We start from the raw sequence: 16,355 nt of genomic DNA, 5'->3' as shown, positions 1-16,355 counted from the left end.
GAATTTTACATTGAAGATACCAGTTTTGATTACGCGCAAGACTTTTCAGGAGTGGCTTTTACAACCCAATAAGGGTCTTGTGGCTACAGAATTGTTAAGAGAATTCGAAAGTTGATTTGAGCAGTTGAATCTTGCAGAACAGCGAGCTCTTGCAAGTCACAAAATTGAATTGTTTCTACAAGCAGCAGATCCTGAGCTTCAAGAGAAGCTTGATGATTTGCTAAAGGATCAAACTACAAAGACAGGTCTTAAAATAGAGTGGATACATGTTAAGGAAGTTGTTACTGCACTTGTGAAAAATCATAGAAAAAGAGAAAGATTGCATGTCTCTAGCTTGCCCACTGTTACGAGTAAAACAATTGATATATCCAGTAAGCCACCCACTTCTGTGGCTAAACCTATGGTTGTACATGCTATTCCCACTATTAGAGAAGATGTATTAGATAAATTGGTCAAAGGCATACGGGATCTTCAATTGAAGGTCACAAAACTGGATGAAAAAGGACAAGAGAAAAGGGGACGGGCAGCAGCCCCTAGGCCAGGAAAAAGATATATGTGGTGTGATAGTTTGCAGCATGAGAGAAAGGATTGTGCTGCCTATCAGGAGGCCTTGGCACGATAGCTCATCTTTTGGAAAGATGGCAAGATCCATGCACAAGAAACGGAATTGCCTCTTGCTTTGAATTTTGGAAAGGCAGGTATACAGAAGTTGTTGAAAGACTTGGCTGTCCGAAATGCTTAGCAGCTGTACATGCTTCTACTTTTGGTCTACAGTTGGATAGAATGCATGACCAAGTGATGGTTGGTCCAAATGTTGCAATATGGACACATGCTTTGCATGCAGCTGAAAAGAAAAATATTATTGATAGTGAAATGTCTCATGCAGAGCAAGACATTCGTAACATAACTAGATGGGAATCACCGGTAGATGCATATTCAATGTATGCATATTCAAAGGTACAAACACGGATGTACTTGTGGAAGAGAAATGAAAGAGAGATGAAGATAATGCAAGGACATCTAAAAGAGTGACAAGAAAAAGTGTGGATCAGCCTAAAGCTGCAAATCAGCCACCTTTCGAGCATGTTATGGAAGAGGTCAGTCAGGAGCAAAAACAGGATAGCAAACAAGAGGGCAAAAAGAAGAGCAAGCAGCCAAGATATAAGTTACAGTCTGACATTAAGACAGCCACACATCTTAAGAAGGTTTTTGAAGAACAAATCTTAAACAGTCGGGTGGAATTCACCTTGGGAGAGGTGCTGGCATCACCAAGCGAGAATTTCATGATGAGATCATTGATATAATTAAGAGGAAGCATCAGTTTCTTGGCGATACCACTAGTGCATTACTGCAATTTGAAGAGGAAATTGGTTTGTTGGGTATTCAGGCTGAATATGAGCATGAACTCAGTACTGGATTATCTATACAGGATGCTACTAATTAGTGGACAGCATGTGGAAAAGAGAAGAAAGTGGCTGAAAATGCATTGTCTTGTAGCAATATGCATGGTGGAGTAAGGCAGATACAACAATATGGGGAAGAAACTCTAGGATTTATTCATTGAAGTCATTACACAACTTGGGCCAAGGCTATCACTAAAACGGTAGTGAAAATAGGGGAACGTGAAACTCCTTGTGTTGCTTTACTTGACCATGGATTTGAGATAAATGTCACTGAGCGTAGATTGTATGAAAATGGTACATGGCCTGTAGATACTGATCATGGTTGGCGTATGAGGACTGCAAATAATTCTTTGGGAGAGCTCTATGCTGCATGTCCTAATGTAAAAGTGATGATTGGTAATGTACAAAAAGAGCAACACTTCTTTGTGCAAGATAATTCCTCATATACGGTGATTTTGGGACAGCCCTATATTACAAGAGTGCATATGGAAACAAAGGTGCTTGATGATGGTTCTGCTTATGTAAGAGTCAGAAGCAAGGATGGAAGAAAAGCAGTCCAATTTCTTAATGTTTGTGTTAATCATCCTAGAAATCAGGATACGCTTCGAGAGTCTCCTTTGGCTCCAAATGCAAGGGAATTCAAAGACCTCGATTTTCATTAAGCACTGCTGTAATGCAAGGCTACAGTAGTGCTGTTCAGAGAATGCACTCGTCTCTTGATGGAATGAAGCATGTATTTACTAGTGGTTATTCTCAGTTTACAACAAACAATTCACGTTATTTTAAGCGTATGGAAGCTATATGCAAGGCTAAACACATATCTATGAAACGAGCTACTAAGAAACTGAGAGCATTCGGACTACTAGCTAAAAATGAAGGCATTTCAAGTATCTTTTATGGGCTGAATATTAATGACACTATGGCTGAAATTTCAGCAACTATACATGAAGAAAATGAGGCTGAAAACAAAGTGTTGTCAGTATGTTCTTTGGACATGTATGATGTTATAGCATTGTTTGCTCAGTAGGAAGGATTACAATGGGCTGAAGCACTTGTGGAGACAAAGTATAAGACAGTTGACAAAAAGGTAAAACCAATTGCTTTGTCACTTCCACTAGAAAGTGAGGGTTTTTATGAAAAAGTGTCAAGGCTGCCAAGCTTATGGGATCCTAAAAATATAAGTCATCAGTTTACATCTGAAACATTACAAGAATTGAAAGTTGGTGCAAAAGGGTTTCTTTTGCTTGCTGAAAGAGACTGTTTTATGCAAATGTTGGCTAGGCATGGAAAGGCATTTGCATTTCAGCCGACTAAAATAGGTTGTGTGGATCCAAATGTTGTCTCTCCTATGGTAATATTTACTATGCCACATGTACCATGGAACTTGAGGCCTATTCCAGTGCCTAAAGCTTACTTGCCAAAGCTAATGGATTTGCTAAATGAAAAGATTCGCATGAAGATCTTGGAGCCCTCTTCAGCCCCGTACTCAAATCGTTGGTTTAGTGTGCCCAAAAGGAATGGGGCTTTGAGATTTATTCAAGACATGCAACCGGGCTTTACTCGGGGTATGTTCAGTTTCAGCTTGCAGTTGAAAGCAGGGATATCACAACCATAGTTTTTCCATACGTGAATCAAACGTCAAACGCAAGCACGTATGAAAGTATGAAACGAGTATGATTCAGACCCTAGACCTGAATCATACGTGACCCTAATTTTTTAACATATTCTTAACAAAATATGAGAAAAATACACAACTTTAAGATATGATAAACATGTGCTAATTTCAAAATAAAAGAACAATGCACAACTCTTGAACTTTGAAGACTGAGACTCAAGAGTTTGAGTCAATATAGAAGGATTCATGATTCATCATTCAACTTTCAAGGAATTGATATGATACATGATACATCTGTCATCAAGATTCAAGCCAAGTTGCCCAATGCCAACTGCATAGTAGACTAAAAACTGAAAGGGAACAACCAAAAGCAAAACTGAAAACTGCATAATAGAGTCACATCATATATCATGATTCATGATTCATCTGTCATCAACTAATCTACTCATCATCTTCATCATTCTCCAGAGTGCAGTCCTCCTCCTCCTCCTCCTCCTCCTCCTCCTCCTCCTCCTCATCATCATCATCATCATCGTCGTCATCCTCCTCCCTCTGATGTGGACCAAGAGAACTCGAGCCAGGAGCATCACTAGTGCTTGCCTCCCTCTGTGGCACTGGCAATGAGGCTACGATGTCCTCTTCCTCTCGTATCTGCTGCAATGCAAGTAATCTATCATCATCCTTCTCCTTGTTAAGCATGTCTTATGTAACCTCAATCTTTTCATAGCCTGATTCCTTAATTTTATTGATAAGACGAAGATTTGTATGAATATATACAAGCTGCTCAGTACATTTTGGAAGCAATTTATTCCTTCTCTTTGTTTGAATCAGTGAAAATGTGCTCCAATTTCTCTCACAAGGAGAGGCACAAGATCCTTGTGAGAGTATTCTTAAAGCCAATTGCTGCAATCTAGGTACACATGGGCCAAATGTCTCCCACCATTTCACACCTTGATGCATTCTTTTCTCATCTCTTGCAAGTGGCCAAGAAAATGCACCTGATTCCAACTTGTACATGTCAAGCTCATCACATAGAACACCCTGCATATCCACATCATATTTTGTGTACCTCTCTATCACTGTCATCCATCCTTCATGCACCTCCTTATCGCTATCAGGATTCTTGGCTCTCCAAACAGGATGCAAAACAAAGGCTGCAGCATGTAAGGGTGAGTGCATCATATCCCATCTGTCAACACAAAGGCCTTTGATTTCTTGCACCCTAGACTCAGTCACTCCTTCCAAGGAATCCATTTTCTCTATCATCCGATATGTCATCTCATACAAAAGCCCCATCGTGGCCCCTTCTCTATCAGCAAGACGGAGGATTTTAAGAATGGGTGCATAAATCTTAACAATCATCTTGGCATCATTCCAAAAACATGCACCCAAAACAATCTCAGCTACTTCCATTCCCTTTACTGTACATGAAGCTTTCTTCCTTACCCAGGCATCACTAACAACCATACGCCGTAAACCATTGTAGCATCTCTCATCCAACAAGTTCACTAACATGATAAACATGTAAGCAAACCATGTGGTCGATGGCTTCAATAGTTCTTTTTGACTGAATTGGCGATACAATGCCAATATTGTATGCTTGCGTGTAACAAATGTGACAACTTTATTTGCTTTAGCCAACACAGGGGCAATCCAAGCAAGCTTCCCAATATCTTCTAATAGACGATCCAATCAATGGCATGTACATCTAGTAAAAAAAATATTAGGCCACTCCTGCTCAATCAAATCACCTGCTCTCACGTAGTTAGCTGCATTGTCCATACATACCTGCACCACATAATCTGGGCCAATATCAAGGATCACATCTTTCAAGATGCCAAAGATAAACTCCCCAGACTTGTATTCACCACTAGTATCAACATCTTTTAAAAACACTGAACCATAAATAGATGTAGCCATAACATTTATAATAGGCCTACGCCTTGCATCTGACCATCCATCACAGACAATGCTGCATCCATATCTCTTCCACTTCTCCCTAATGTCAAGCAATTCACGGTCAATGCATTTGACCTCCTCCACAAGGTCCTTCGTGCGTAGACTGTTATACGAAGGTGGTTTGTAGCTCTGACCCACTTGCCCAACTGCCTTTAGCATGCCAAGAAAATATGGGCTCTTTGCTTTCCAAAATGGAATATCCTCTGCATAGAAGAAGTGACGAACAGCAATATATGCCTCCTTTCTTGCTTGCAAATCCCATGCTTTTCCTAAAGCACCCTGTGATTTGGCCACTTTCTTTTTTGTGCTCACATGCTCTTGAGAGCTTGATTGTCCAGGCTGCCCAACAGTAACACTTACATCTACATTGCCGGAGCCACACCCACTGACATAAGAAGCATCTCCCAAATCAGATACAGCTGCATCAATGTTTGTTGTGGACCATTGCCCTCCAACACCCACATGCAATCTACGACATATATCCTTTGCACTTTGTGGTGCAGCAGTGCATTTTTCCACACCAAGCCCTGACAATCCCAAAATATGTGCCCTTATGCGTAGTGGGCCACCATCCCAAGTGTGTCCACAATATTTGCATTTACGTGTATTCTGCCCTTTTCCAACTGTTTTGACAACAGTAACATGATCCCATTCAGCTTTCCGCTTTCTTCCCATCTTCAAAAGTTAAAATCTGATACAAATTTAATGAAGATACGAGTCACAAGTCATGACATAATAGTAATTTTGCTATGACCCACTGACCAGTCACCAATCTGAATTCTGCAGTGCTCTGGAGTCTGGACTCTGGAGTCTGCACTATGCAGTCTTTGAACTTGAAGTTCAAACTTTGAAGGCTGAAGCCTGAAGGCTGAGAAAGAGAGAGAGAAAGAGAGAGAGAGAGAGAGAGAGAGAGAGAGCTCTCACATGATGGCTTTGTGTCATCATGTATCTTGTAATCAAGTAATCTTGTATTTTTTTCGTAATTAATACAATTACCTTTTACGAAAAAAAAGAGAGAGCTCTCAGCTCAGAGCCTCAAAGGCTCAGATAACCTCACACTGCACAGAACTTACAAACTGAGAGAAAGGCATGTAATCTTCTCTTGAATCTTCAGACTTCAATGTTCCAACTTCCAAGTTCCAACTGGCCAGTGGCAACAACTTCAGTCTTCAAACTTCATATTCCAAAGGTTCAAAGTTCAAACTTCAAACTTCAGACTCCAGAGTTCAAACTTCAGAGTCCAGAGTCCAGACTTCAAGCTTCAGCTTTCAAATTTCAGAACTTAATTTTCAGCCACTGTGCAGTGACCAGTCACTGCAGTGTGCACTGTGCACTGTGCACTGTAGTCCCAGGCTCCAGTCTCCAGGTCTGTAACCCCGAATCTCAATATTCAGCCTTCAGGTCTGTAGACTGTGAAGTTGTGAACAGTAAAGAGTCTGGACTCTGAAGACTCACTGCAGTCTGTACTGCTCAGTGCTCACAGGCTGAAGCCTGAGAGAGAGAGAGAGAGAGAGAGAGAGAGATCTTACCTGATGATCAAAAAGTTTGGGGCAGCAGTATTTCCAAGTAGAGAGTTGTATTTCCCACAGTTTGTGGAGTTCCTCAAGCTGAGTTCAATCGTTTTCAGTCACGATTCCTCAGGAGTGTGTGTTTCAGACTGCCTGGATCCACGGAAAGAGTCGGCAGATAAAGGCGACCACATTCTGTATGCTTTTGTGTAAAGTCGTCAACATTTTTTAATTTAAAAAAAATGTCAAGTCTGATATGGGATTTTCAGACATCTGAAATTCATTTCAGACGCGTCTGAAAACAACTATGATCACAACCATGAAGACTCCCTTGGGGTTAGTACGGATGTGTACTCTCCCGCAGGGTGCAACAAACTCAATGGCACATATGAAAATGCTATGAGTCCACAGGGATTTTATACCACAATTGACAATGCCCTTCTTGGATGATGTTCCAATCAAAAGGTATGCAATGGATGAAAAGAATGAAGAGATGGATGCTCATGGGTGCAGAGAGTTTGTTGTAGACCATATTGTGGATTGTGAGAGGATTTTGACGCGTCTAGAAGAGGTGCATTTAACTCTTTCTAGACAAAATTCTGCCTTTGGAGTTAAAGAGGATTTGATTGTTGGGCATATGTGTGGGCCCTATGGGCGAAGATCATCACCAACAAAAATAGATGGGATTGATAGAATGCAAGATGTATGCATGAATATATTAGAGGTGCGTAGATTCTTGGGTGCATGTATATTCTATTTGATATGGATTCCTCACTTTGTACATGTAGCTAATGCTCTATATCAACTTCTGAGGAAAGATCAGAGATTTCATTGGGAAAGGAAGCATCAGAAAGCAATGAAAAAATTGAAGTAGCTGATTATGCACATCGAAAGCCTATCATTATTATTGTTGATACAAGCCCAATCAAGATTGAATGGGCAATTGTGCAAGATGACGAGGAAGGGTAAAGATATGCCATTCGCTTTGGTACTAAAGTATTGCTTGAACAACAGAGAAGGTATCCACAGGTAAAAAGAGAATTATGGGGAATTGTGACAGCCCTTAAATGTAATAAAGAGTATTTTATGGGTGCTTGTGTTGTCATTGAGACCGATTGTTTTCCGGTATTGGGTATGATTACTAGTTGTGCTACCCGGACGTTGCTATGCTCCGGTGGATTGCATATATCAAATCTTTGAACCCTAAATTTCAACATATTGCAAGAAGAGATAACCCAGTGGCAGACATGTTATCTCGGGCACGCTATGAGAATGAAGATGGGATAATGGATGAGGAGGAAGAAGATGACTTTCTTGCGGCTGAAAATGATGTCGTAAGAGTGAATTTAGCAATGCAAGGTGTTGCTACAGCATTTATAGAAGCTTGGACAACAAAGAGAAGACACTTTAGATATTTTGTATCTTGTGTAGAAGTGTTTCTGAAAGACAAAAATGCAGGAGAGTGGCTGAGAATTGGTCAATACCTCAGTACATTAACAAATAGAGCTGAATGGTCAGATGAGGAGTTTAAGAAGATCAAGAGGAAAGCCTATGGGTTTTTCTTAAAAGATGGATACTTATGGAAACATGCTAAAAAGAAACAGGGTATGCCATTGCGAGTTTTGGATGACAGAGCTTCACAAGTGAATGTTATGCAAGAATTTCATGAAAGCTTATGGGCTGGCCATAGAGGTGTTTGGGGCACTTTTGCAAAGATCAAAGAAAGATGTTGGTGGCAGGATATGTATAAGGATATTGCTCACTTTGTGAAAACATGTACGACAAGTCAAATGTATTCATCTGTGAGACATCGGGATGGATTGCAGCCCACATATCCATTGTCTCTTCATTTTAAGTGGGTAGTGGATTTAGTTACGATGCCTACAGGTCTTTGGCAAATGAGATATCTTGTGCTTACCCATGAAAACTTGACTAATCAAGTGGAAGGGAGAGCTCTACGTACTAAGACAATAAATGCAATGTATACTTTTCTCTTAGAAGAGATCTTTTATCGGTATGACTGTGTGGGAAAAATTACAGCAGATAGGGGTGAGTTGGATGCAAATGAAGCTCGTGATTTCTTTGCACGGTTGGGGATAAAGCTTGCTTTAACTTCAGCATATAACCCTGAAGGAAATGGAAAAAGTGAAAGAGGACATCCACCTATTGCGAAGGCATTGACAAAAGCATGTGGAGAGAAGATAAAAGAGTGGCCACAATTGCTCCCTTATGCTTTGTGGGCTGATAGAATAACTCATAGTGCTATTACAGGATATATGCCTGCTAAATTGATGTATGGTCAAAAACCTATCATGCCAATAGAAGAGATGACAGTCACATGGAGTGTGCTACCGTGGGAAGAGAAGAGGTGAATCGAGAGGAATTGTTGGCCTAATACATTAGACAATTGAAAAGAAAGTCAGAAGACATAGAGGCAGCAGCTGCAAAGTTAAGAGCAGCAAGGGTACAGGACAAGAAACGGTTTGACAAAAGACATAGATTGAGGCCAAGAACCATACAAGATGGGGATTGGGCATTGGTTTATAATAGCAGTTTAGACAATCAACATAGTGCCATATGTAAAGTTTCCAAAAGATGGTTTGGACCCTATATGGTAAGACGGGTGTTTGATAATGCTACTTATGCATTAAATGAGCTGGATGGGACAGACCTAAGACTTCCGATAATAGGGAAAAGAATCAAATTATTCAAAAAGCGGGAATCTACTGCCTATGAGTTGCTAGAATTGGAAGAAAATAGTAGCTATGATACAGGGGCTAGCCAGGAAGATATGGAATATGAAGCAAAGGATATGGATGTAGAGAATGAGGAGGACTTAGAAGCTGGTGACAACTAGGATTTTGGCACATACCAGAGGATGTACAGGTTCAGGGGGGATGGATGTCATGCCACTACGTGGACACACTATGAAAAACTCTAGAGTGTATCATCATCCGACTTTCTTATTGATCTAGAGAGTCAATGTCATCTGTGTCACTAGTGCTAGTGTCCGTGGCATGGATGGTTCAAAAATACTAGATTTTTGGACAATTTTAGCCTATTTTTTATATTTCAAATATTATTTCTTGTAAATATCCTAAAAAGCTAGAAAACTTCTAGAATAGGGTGACATGCAAAAAGCAAGTTGCTTTTTCAGCAAGTTTTGGGATTTTTTATGAAAAAGAAAGATGGGCAAAATCGCAAGCGTCGCGATCGCAATTGACAGCCAAAAAACAACACTTTAAATTGGAAGAAGAATGAGTGATCGAGGAGATCCCTAACCATGCGGCCTAGGGTTTTACCCCCCTTTCGGAGCCAACGGAGCTATCAGATTTAGGTTTCAAGCAGCAAAGGAGAAGCTATTATTTTGATGCATGTTTTTAGTCTACGAAGGAGCTCCAAGAGAACTAATGCCTGGAGATTGCTTCTGAGTTGTGCCAAACAAGGGATTCCACGTTCTGTCAATACATATTGATTCGATTCATTGTGCTTTGTCATTATTGTGTTTACCTCTTGTCTATTCTTTTTCTTCTCTTCCATCTCCTATCTCTACTTCCTTCTATCTCTGATCCCCAGTGGATACGACCTTTCAACTAAAACCCCTCCGATACCGAGCATAGGGTGAAATGCCTTAGGACAGATAATGGGGGTGAATATGTATCACGTGCTTTTGAGTAGTTATGTGATAAGAGGGGTATTAAGCGTCCGTTGACTGCCCCTTACACCCCTCCCCAGAATGGTATAGCTGAGTGGATGAATAGGACCATCCAAGAAAGGATTCACAGTATACTTAGCCATACAGACCTACCCCAGCACTTTTGGGCTGAGGCAATTACGACTACCGTGCATATCATTAATAGATCGCCCTGTAGTACCATTGATTTTCAGGTTGCAAAGGAGATATGGACAAGAAAGCCTCCCTCTTATGTGCATTTACGTGTCTTTGGATGTGAGGTATTCTGCCATGTACCCAAGGACAAGTGTAACAAGCTGGATCCTAAGAGTGTTAAATGCATATTCCTTGGTTATGGAGATACAGGAGAGATGGGTTACCGTCTATGGGATCCGCAAACACGGAAAGTCATCCGCAGCCATGATGTAGTCTTCCATAAAGACAAGATGTATAGGCAGCCTGAGAGAGTAGCGGAGTTACGCAAGGTTATATTTCAGGAGGAGCCACGAGCTCCTGTACAGCCAAGATGCTCATGGCCAGGGTGTTGGACAGGCAGCAGAGCCTGCAGTGCAGCGTTCTACTAGAGTTAGACGCACACCTGATAGATTTGAGCCCTCCATGCACTATGTCTTGGTTACAGATACAGGAGAGCCTCTCACCTATGATGAGACTATGCGCAGGGGTGACAATCACTCCTAAGAGAGGACTATGCAGTCTACGATAGACTCCTTGCATAAGAATATGACTTGGGATTTGGTTTCCTTACCTGCTGGCAAGAAGGCTCTGCCATGCAAGTGGGTGTACAAGTTGAAAAGTACCCCTGGACACCCCAAGTCGGCTTGCGAAGAGGCCATATGGTTAGATCGTTTGATTCATGACCTTGGTATTAATGCTATCCCTACACTGCATTTGGATTCTATGAGTGCTATTCAGTCAGTCAAAAATCCAGTCTTCCATGCAAAGACAAAACACATTGAGGTGAGGTATCACTTCATACGTAGGGTCGTTAAGGACAAGTCTGTTGACCTTGTCAAGATCTCGACTGACCAGAATCTTGCAGATCTACTCACCAAAAGCCTCTCTATGGAGCACTTTGCCTGCCTCAGGAGATTGATGGGCATGGAATGAGATGACATATTTTCTCATCCTGTTGTACATGTATACATGTTGTACTATCTTTTCTTGTTCTTTTTCATTCCTCACTGGGGCAAATTCACCTTTAAGTGGGAGGTTGTTGGGAGTAAAGGCACCTCTTCCTAGCCGCCCGTGTATTACTACACTAACAGTACCCACACCTACACACTACAGGCGGCAAGCGCCCTTCGCCGTCACTTTATTCTTTATTCTTTTAGTGATAGATGAATAACGGCCGGTTACACATTGTGACTGTTGGAGTTTCCACATTGTGAGTCTCTCTCTCTCTCTTGCACTTGCTCTCCCGCCATAGCTCTCCCATACAAGCTTCGATCCTTCTCACCTTTCAGTGCACAGTAAATACATGAGGGTTTATTGTGCATGGACTAGCATTTGTTGTACAAGCCAATACATTAACTAGAAAACCTAACCCTATTGTAAATCAAAAATCTTAGCAAACTAACTATTTAGTGATCATGCATCTCACATCAAGATCGAAGTGTTGTGACACATCTTATTGAAAGAAATCAATATAATGTGCCATGTGGCTTCTTAGTCGCTAAAGAACTAAAGACATGTCATGTCGTGTGAGCTATGCCAAGATGTGCTCCTCAAGGGTTGGCTATGTCAGCCAAGCGACAAAACAAGGAAGCTGACCAAGAACCAAGTGACAAACCCAAGAATTTTGCGATAATTTGAATGTGTGACTTTTAGGTTTATTTTGCTTGCACGTGCTTGTCAGATTAGTTATCGAGATTTTATTTGGATGACTCAACCCTCAAAGCTAGCCCCTCAAAAGGAATGACTTGACTTGTGATGCATCTGTTTGAACAAGTTTCTTACATGTGTCTAAGTGTGTGATGCATTTATATATCAAGTTTAAAACATATGTAAGTCAAAACTTTTGTCCCCTTAAGATTCATACTAAATAGAACATTGCAAGTCTGAAAATTTCACAGTCTTAAGGAACTAAACGTAGCACTATTCCCTTGCTCCTTTTACCACTTGGTTAGCTAGAAGAGACATTGTCCTAAACAGTACAGTTACATTGGAACAACATTAACCCACTCCTCTATGTTTAATAATCTTGGCAACTTTAGAGGCTTGAAAAATCTTGATGAAAAATTTAGGACTTTAACAAGCATCCAAATCAATGTATCTACCAAAACTTATAGTCAAAAGATTCTTTCAGATCGAGTGTATCTAAAAAGGATATCCACACTTGTAAATCAAACAAAAGGTAAGTAAAAGTTGTTGAAGATACTTCTTTGGAGGGGGAAAAAAGAGTTATTGAAGAGAGGATAAGGCGGCCTCTTCTCTTCAACAATCGCGTCGGGTCTCAAACTGAGCTCAGGCTGGGACAGAGAACTTATCTTTCATGGGGGTTATTTTCATCGGCTCAGAGAAAGTCAGCTGCTGATAATGCAGTCCATTTATGAGGAGGTTCAAGATGATTGGAGGACAGACTTACCTACCATATATAGACTTGGATAGGGCTTTCTAGATAGGCTAACTCATCACTGTGTGATAGTCACTGGCAGTCAGGGATCTTTCCACTTTACACTCAAAAGAGGATAGCAAACTTACAAGAGAGGAGTCCAACTAAAAGGATGCAGGCTGCAGTTGTCCAAGCATTAGGGTTGTAACAATTTGCAATAGGAATTAGTATATAGGCCCAGATCCAACTTCTTGCACATAGGAGGATGGAGATTTTGGGCATATCAAAAGGATAGCTCTATAAAGAGTTGATTGGGATCTAGGAAAGTGGATTTGGAGAGTCCTTTCAAGACAAGGCTCCAGACATTCAGTTCTTCTGGTGTGCAACCAAGTGGGAAGGAGGATTCAGATAAGCAAGATGAGGATGTCCCTGCCTACTGCTACATAACAATGATCATGCACAGCACTTCTCAGCCCTTGCAGGATTTCTGACAAATTTCCACAAGAGACTGGAAGAGGGCTTCAGATCAGAAAAAATTACAATCTTCCTTGGCTTTTGGGAGATAGGAACCTAGCTAGACACTTGGCTTGGTTATCACAGAGTTCTAGTGGCAACACAAAATGTGGTGCGATTGAGGGGACTCAAAATTACTTTAGCTACCTCACACTACCAAGTTGCAGCCACCACAAGAAGATAAACACAGTGGTTGCCCCTGCAACGTGAGCTTATCAATGTAATATAATAATGAATAATACTGATTGCACATAGAAGTGCACCAGGAGGGAAAACAAGCCTGAACCCATGGCAAGATAGACCTTCCCCTGAGAATGTCTCCAACTGTGCAATCCCATTGCATGGTGTCAAAGCCTTGGAGCTTTAATTCATAGAAAAAAAGGATTATATGCCCACAAAACCATGTTAATAAAATCATGAAAGCAATTTAATCATGTAAACATGGAAAATTTTCATGTCACCTTGTAACAAAGTCTTCTTAAAGTCATTTTGTCTCTCAGTATTTCGATGTGTAAGAATGGCTGCCACAACTGCTAGTTGTAAAGCCATCTCCGCAAATGCATTCCCCTCTTCGCTGTAAAGGTAATAGCAATGATGTTATATAATTCAGTGTGAATCATACAAGTGATCCTGGTAGTAACCAAATGGATAAAGCAGTAAGGTTCAAACTTAAGAGTACAGCTTCTAGGGGGATGCATACGCATGTGCTGCCAATTTAAGAGTCTATGCCATATGGTCTTCCCACAGGCATATGCAGTTTAGTCTGATACTTCATTGCCAACAAAGAAATATGTAAACAGCAAAATCAGGCTATGAATGTAGTCAATCATACACTACAATTGCTTCAGCATAATCTGGTTACATGCCAATCTTGTCTACAGCACGGTTCTTGATTAGCAAAATGGATAACACAGGGGAATGAAAAAAGAGAGTGAGAAAGGCAAAAAGAGAGAACGTTAAGTGTGTGGTCCTTCATTTGGAGTTTGCTAACATGTTGTAATTTAACCCCTGTGGATCGTGTGCTCATACAGCTTCAACCATGTGCAAAACCAACACTTTTAATGCATTGATTAGTATAAGAGTGTTAATGAGGGCAATGAAGATGCCATTGAAAGTGGTAAAGAAGATTCAGGAAGCTTTGGGTGGCAGGCTGAAAAGTGGCTCTATCACTTCTTTCTGATTTTGCATATGTGGTCATAGCATCTGTTGCTAACAAGTGAGTTTTCATTTATCTTCTTGGTTCTAATAGTCTTTCAGTTTCAATCCCACCTCTTCTAGATGGCCACTTACAAACCAGGGACAACACATTTTGCTAGCATCACTTGGTCGATTACATAGATTAGCGTGAAAGGCATTTGCTTTACAGCAGTTCTCTAAGACTGCATGCAGTGCTTAACTTGCACTCCCAATCTAAGCAAGGTACTTCTAATGTTTCTATGAGAACTCATACATATTCACTTGATAATAATACAAGCATCTATCCTTCTATCAGGCAGCGAGTAGAAAAATTGCATGCTTGTAGACCAATTCCCCTATGAGAGCACTATCCAAGTGACTGTTTCATAGCATTTTGCATGAAAATCGCGTTTTGCACCATCCCTTTTATTCTCCCCTAAGGGCACAAATTACTCAACAAGACAAAAACTATGATTTAAATTAAGCATTATCTTTTAACAATGACAACACAAGTTCAATGTGGTTCCATTGGCCTTTGCAAGTCCTAGTAGGCCACTAGGCAACCGAGGAGCACCCTTTGTCCAATGCCTTGGCCTCTCTGGCGTGATCACTTAGCCTCCCTTGGTAAGATAACCATCGCCCCTATAGTCTTGGTAGATAACTGGGCAACCTACAAGCACCCTTTGTCCAATGTCCCCATTGCTTTGGGGTGGGACATCTATCAAGATATGCAACGGTGAAAAGAGACAATAGGGTTTGCGGGGAGAAACACAAAGTGTGTACTACAAACACTGAGAGAGAAGAAAAACTCACAAAACAAGAGATCAAGATGATGAAGCACTAAATCATGCTATGTGAAGAAAAGCCAATACACCAGCGCTGAAGCTCAGAAGATGGCTGCACTCTCTTGTCTGAATCAGGCAGCAACACTTGTGGGGAATTTGCACAATGAAGGGAGCAAAACGCAGTCCTTTGGGCAGTGGGCTATCGAAGTAATCATTGGAATGTGAAGGGCAGTTGTCGAGGGAGCCTACAATCCTTTGATTTCATCGAAGATGAGAAAGATGATCACCAACTATCGAGGGAGCGAAGTGTAGTTCTTGGACACCAAGAAGATGGCTTGGGCAGCAAATGCAAATCCTAGAAGCCAGAAGGCTGTAAATGCAAATTGTAGGAGCCTCCATATGATGGCATTGTCTCTTCTTCAATGTTCATTGTTTCTGAGTTACCCTAACCCTAACTATGTACTATATTAGTATCTGCTTTGTTGTATGATTGTGTATTTAGATCTCACCCATACGAAGCAGAGTTGAGTTATTAGGTCAGGTATTGTGAGATTGATATAGATCATACATGGATACACCCCCTAGAACCCCTTGGTATGAAGATGGCACAATAGCAACATCATTTCCATCATATATGGATGTCCACCTCTCTGATGGGATATGCAGTGCTATTGGACAGATACAGACATCTTCACACAGCTCATGATTGAGACAGGATGATATACACACATGCCTCAGGATACATGCATTTGCCAGTTACACCACCAAGAGGTTGAGACTGAGGAGCACTTTATTTGCAGATGCACTGTCATCAGTGCCCGTCAATCAGCCAGTATGTTGTACTTCCTATCAATTGATCAGTGTGTAACGTTTCTCGTGTTTGATAGCATTGCCTAATCTCACACGGTTATCTCTGTATTCCAAATTAATCTAGCTGTCTGGCACCCTTTGTTCTGTGGCAACAAAAAGATAAATTGTTCAGGCTTAGACTTGCAACCATAATAATGCATATACTTATATCTCATGTTATGCATATCATCTTACTCTAGTGTTCTGTGCTTATTAGAAGGGATAGTAGCATATCCACTCAGCTCCATGATTCAAACTTTCACTTTGATGTGTAAAATAAACACGACAGTTTCACTGTTTTA

At 40.9% G+C, this 16,355-nt stretch overlaps 1 protein-coding gene and 1 pseudogene across 7 annotated transcripts in view; both read right to left on the bottom strand.

Annotated features, from left to right (window-relative positions):
* LOC148013718 (GHMP kinase family protein) overlaps positions 1-16,355 on the bottom strand; it is a 99,925-nt gene that overhangs the window by 54,499 nt on the left and 29,071 nt on the right. For all 7 annotated transcript variants that reach the window (XM_087667928.1, XM_087667933.1, XM_087667930.1 and 4 more), the window contains one exon: positions 13,705-13,817. In XM_087667928.1, the coding sequence (XP_087524054.1) occupies positions 13,705-13,817 (113 nt within the window). The remainder of the gene's footprint in view (positions 1-13,704; positions 13,818-16,355) is intronic.
* LOC148013719 (uncharacterized) lies at positions 3,460-13,696 on the bottom strand (annotated as a pseudogene).

The sequence above is a fragment of the Lygodium microphyllum genome, chromosome 26 (genome assembly GCF_053477565.2).
Source record: "Lygodium microphyllum isolate KBCC chromosome 26, Lygodium_microphyllum_v1.1.10, whole genome shotgun sequence".
Classification (NCBI taxonomy): Eukaryota; Viridiplantae; Streptophyta; class Polypodiopsida; order Schizaeales; family Lygodiaceae; genus Lygodium; species Lygodium microphyllum.
This window is presented reverse-complemented; position numbering and strand designations above follow the sequence as displayed.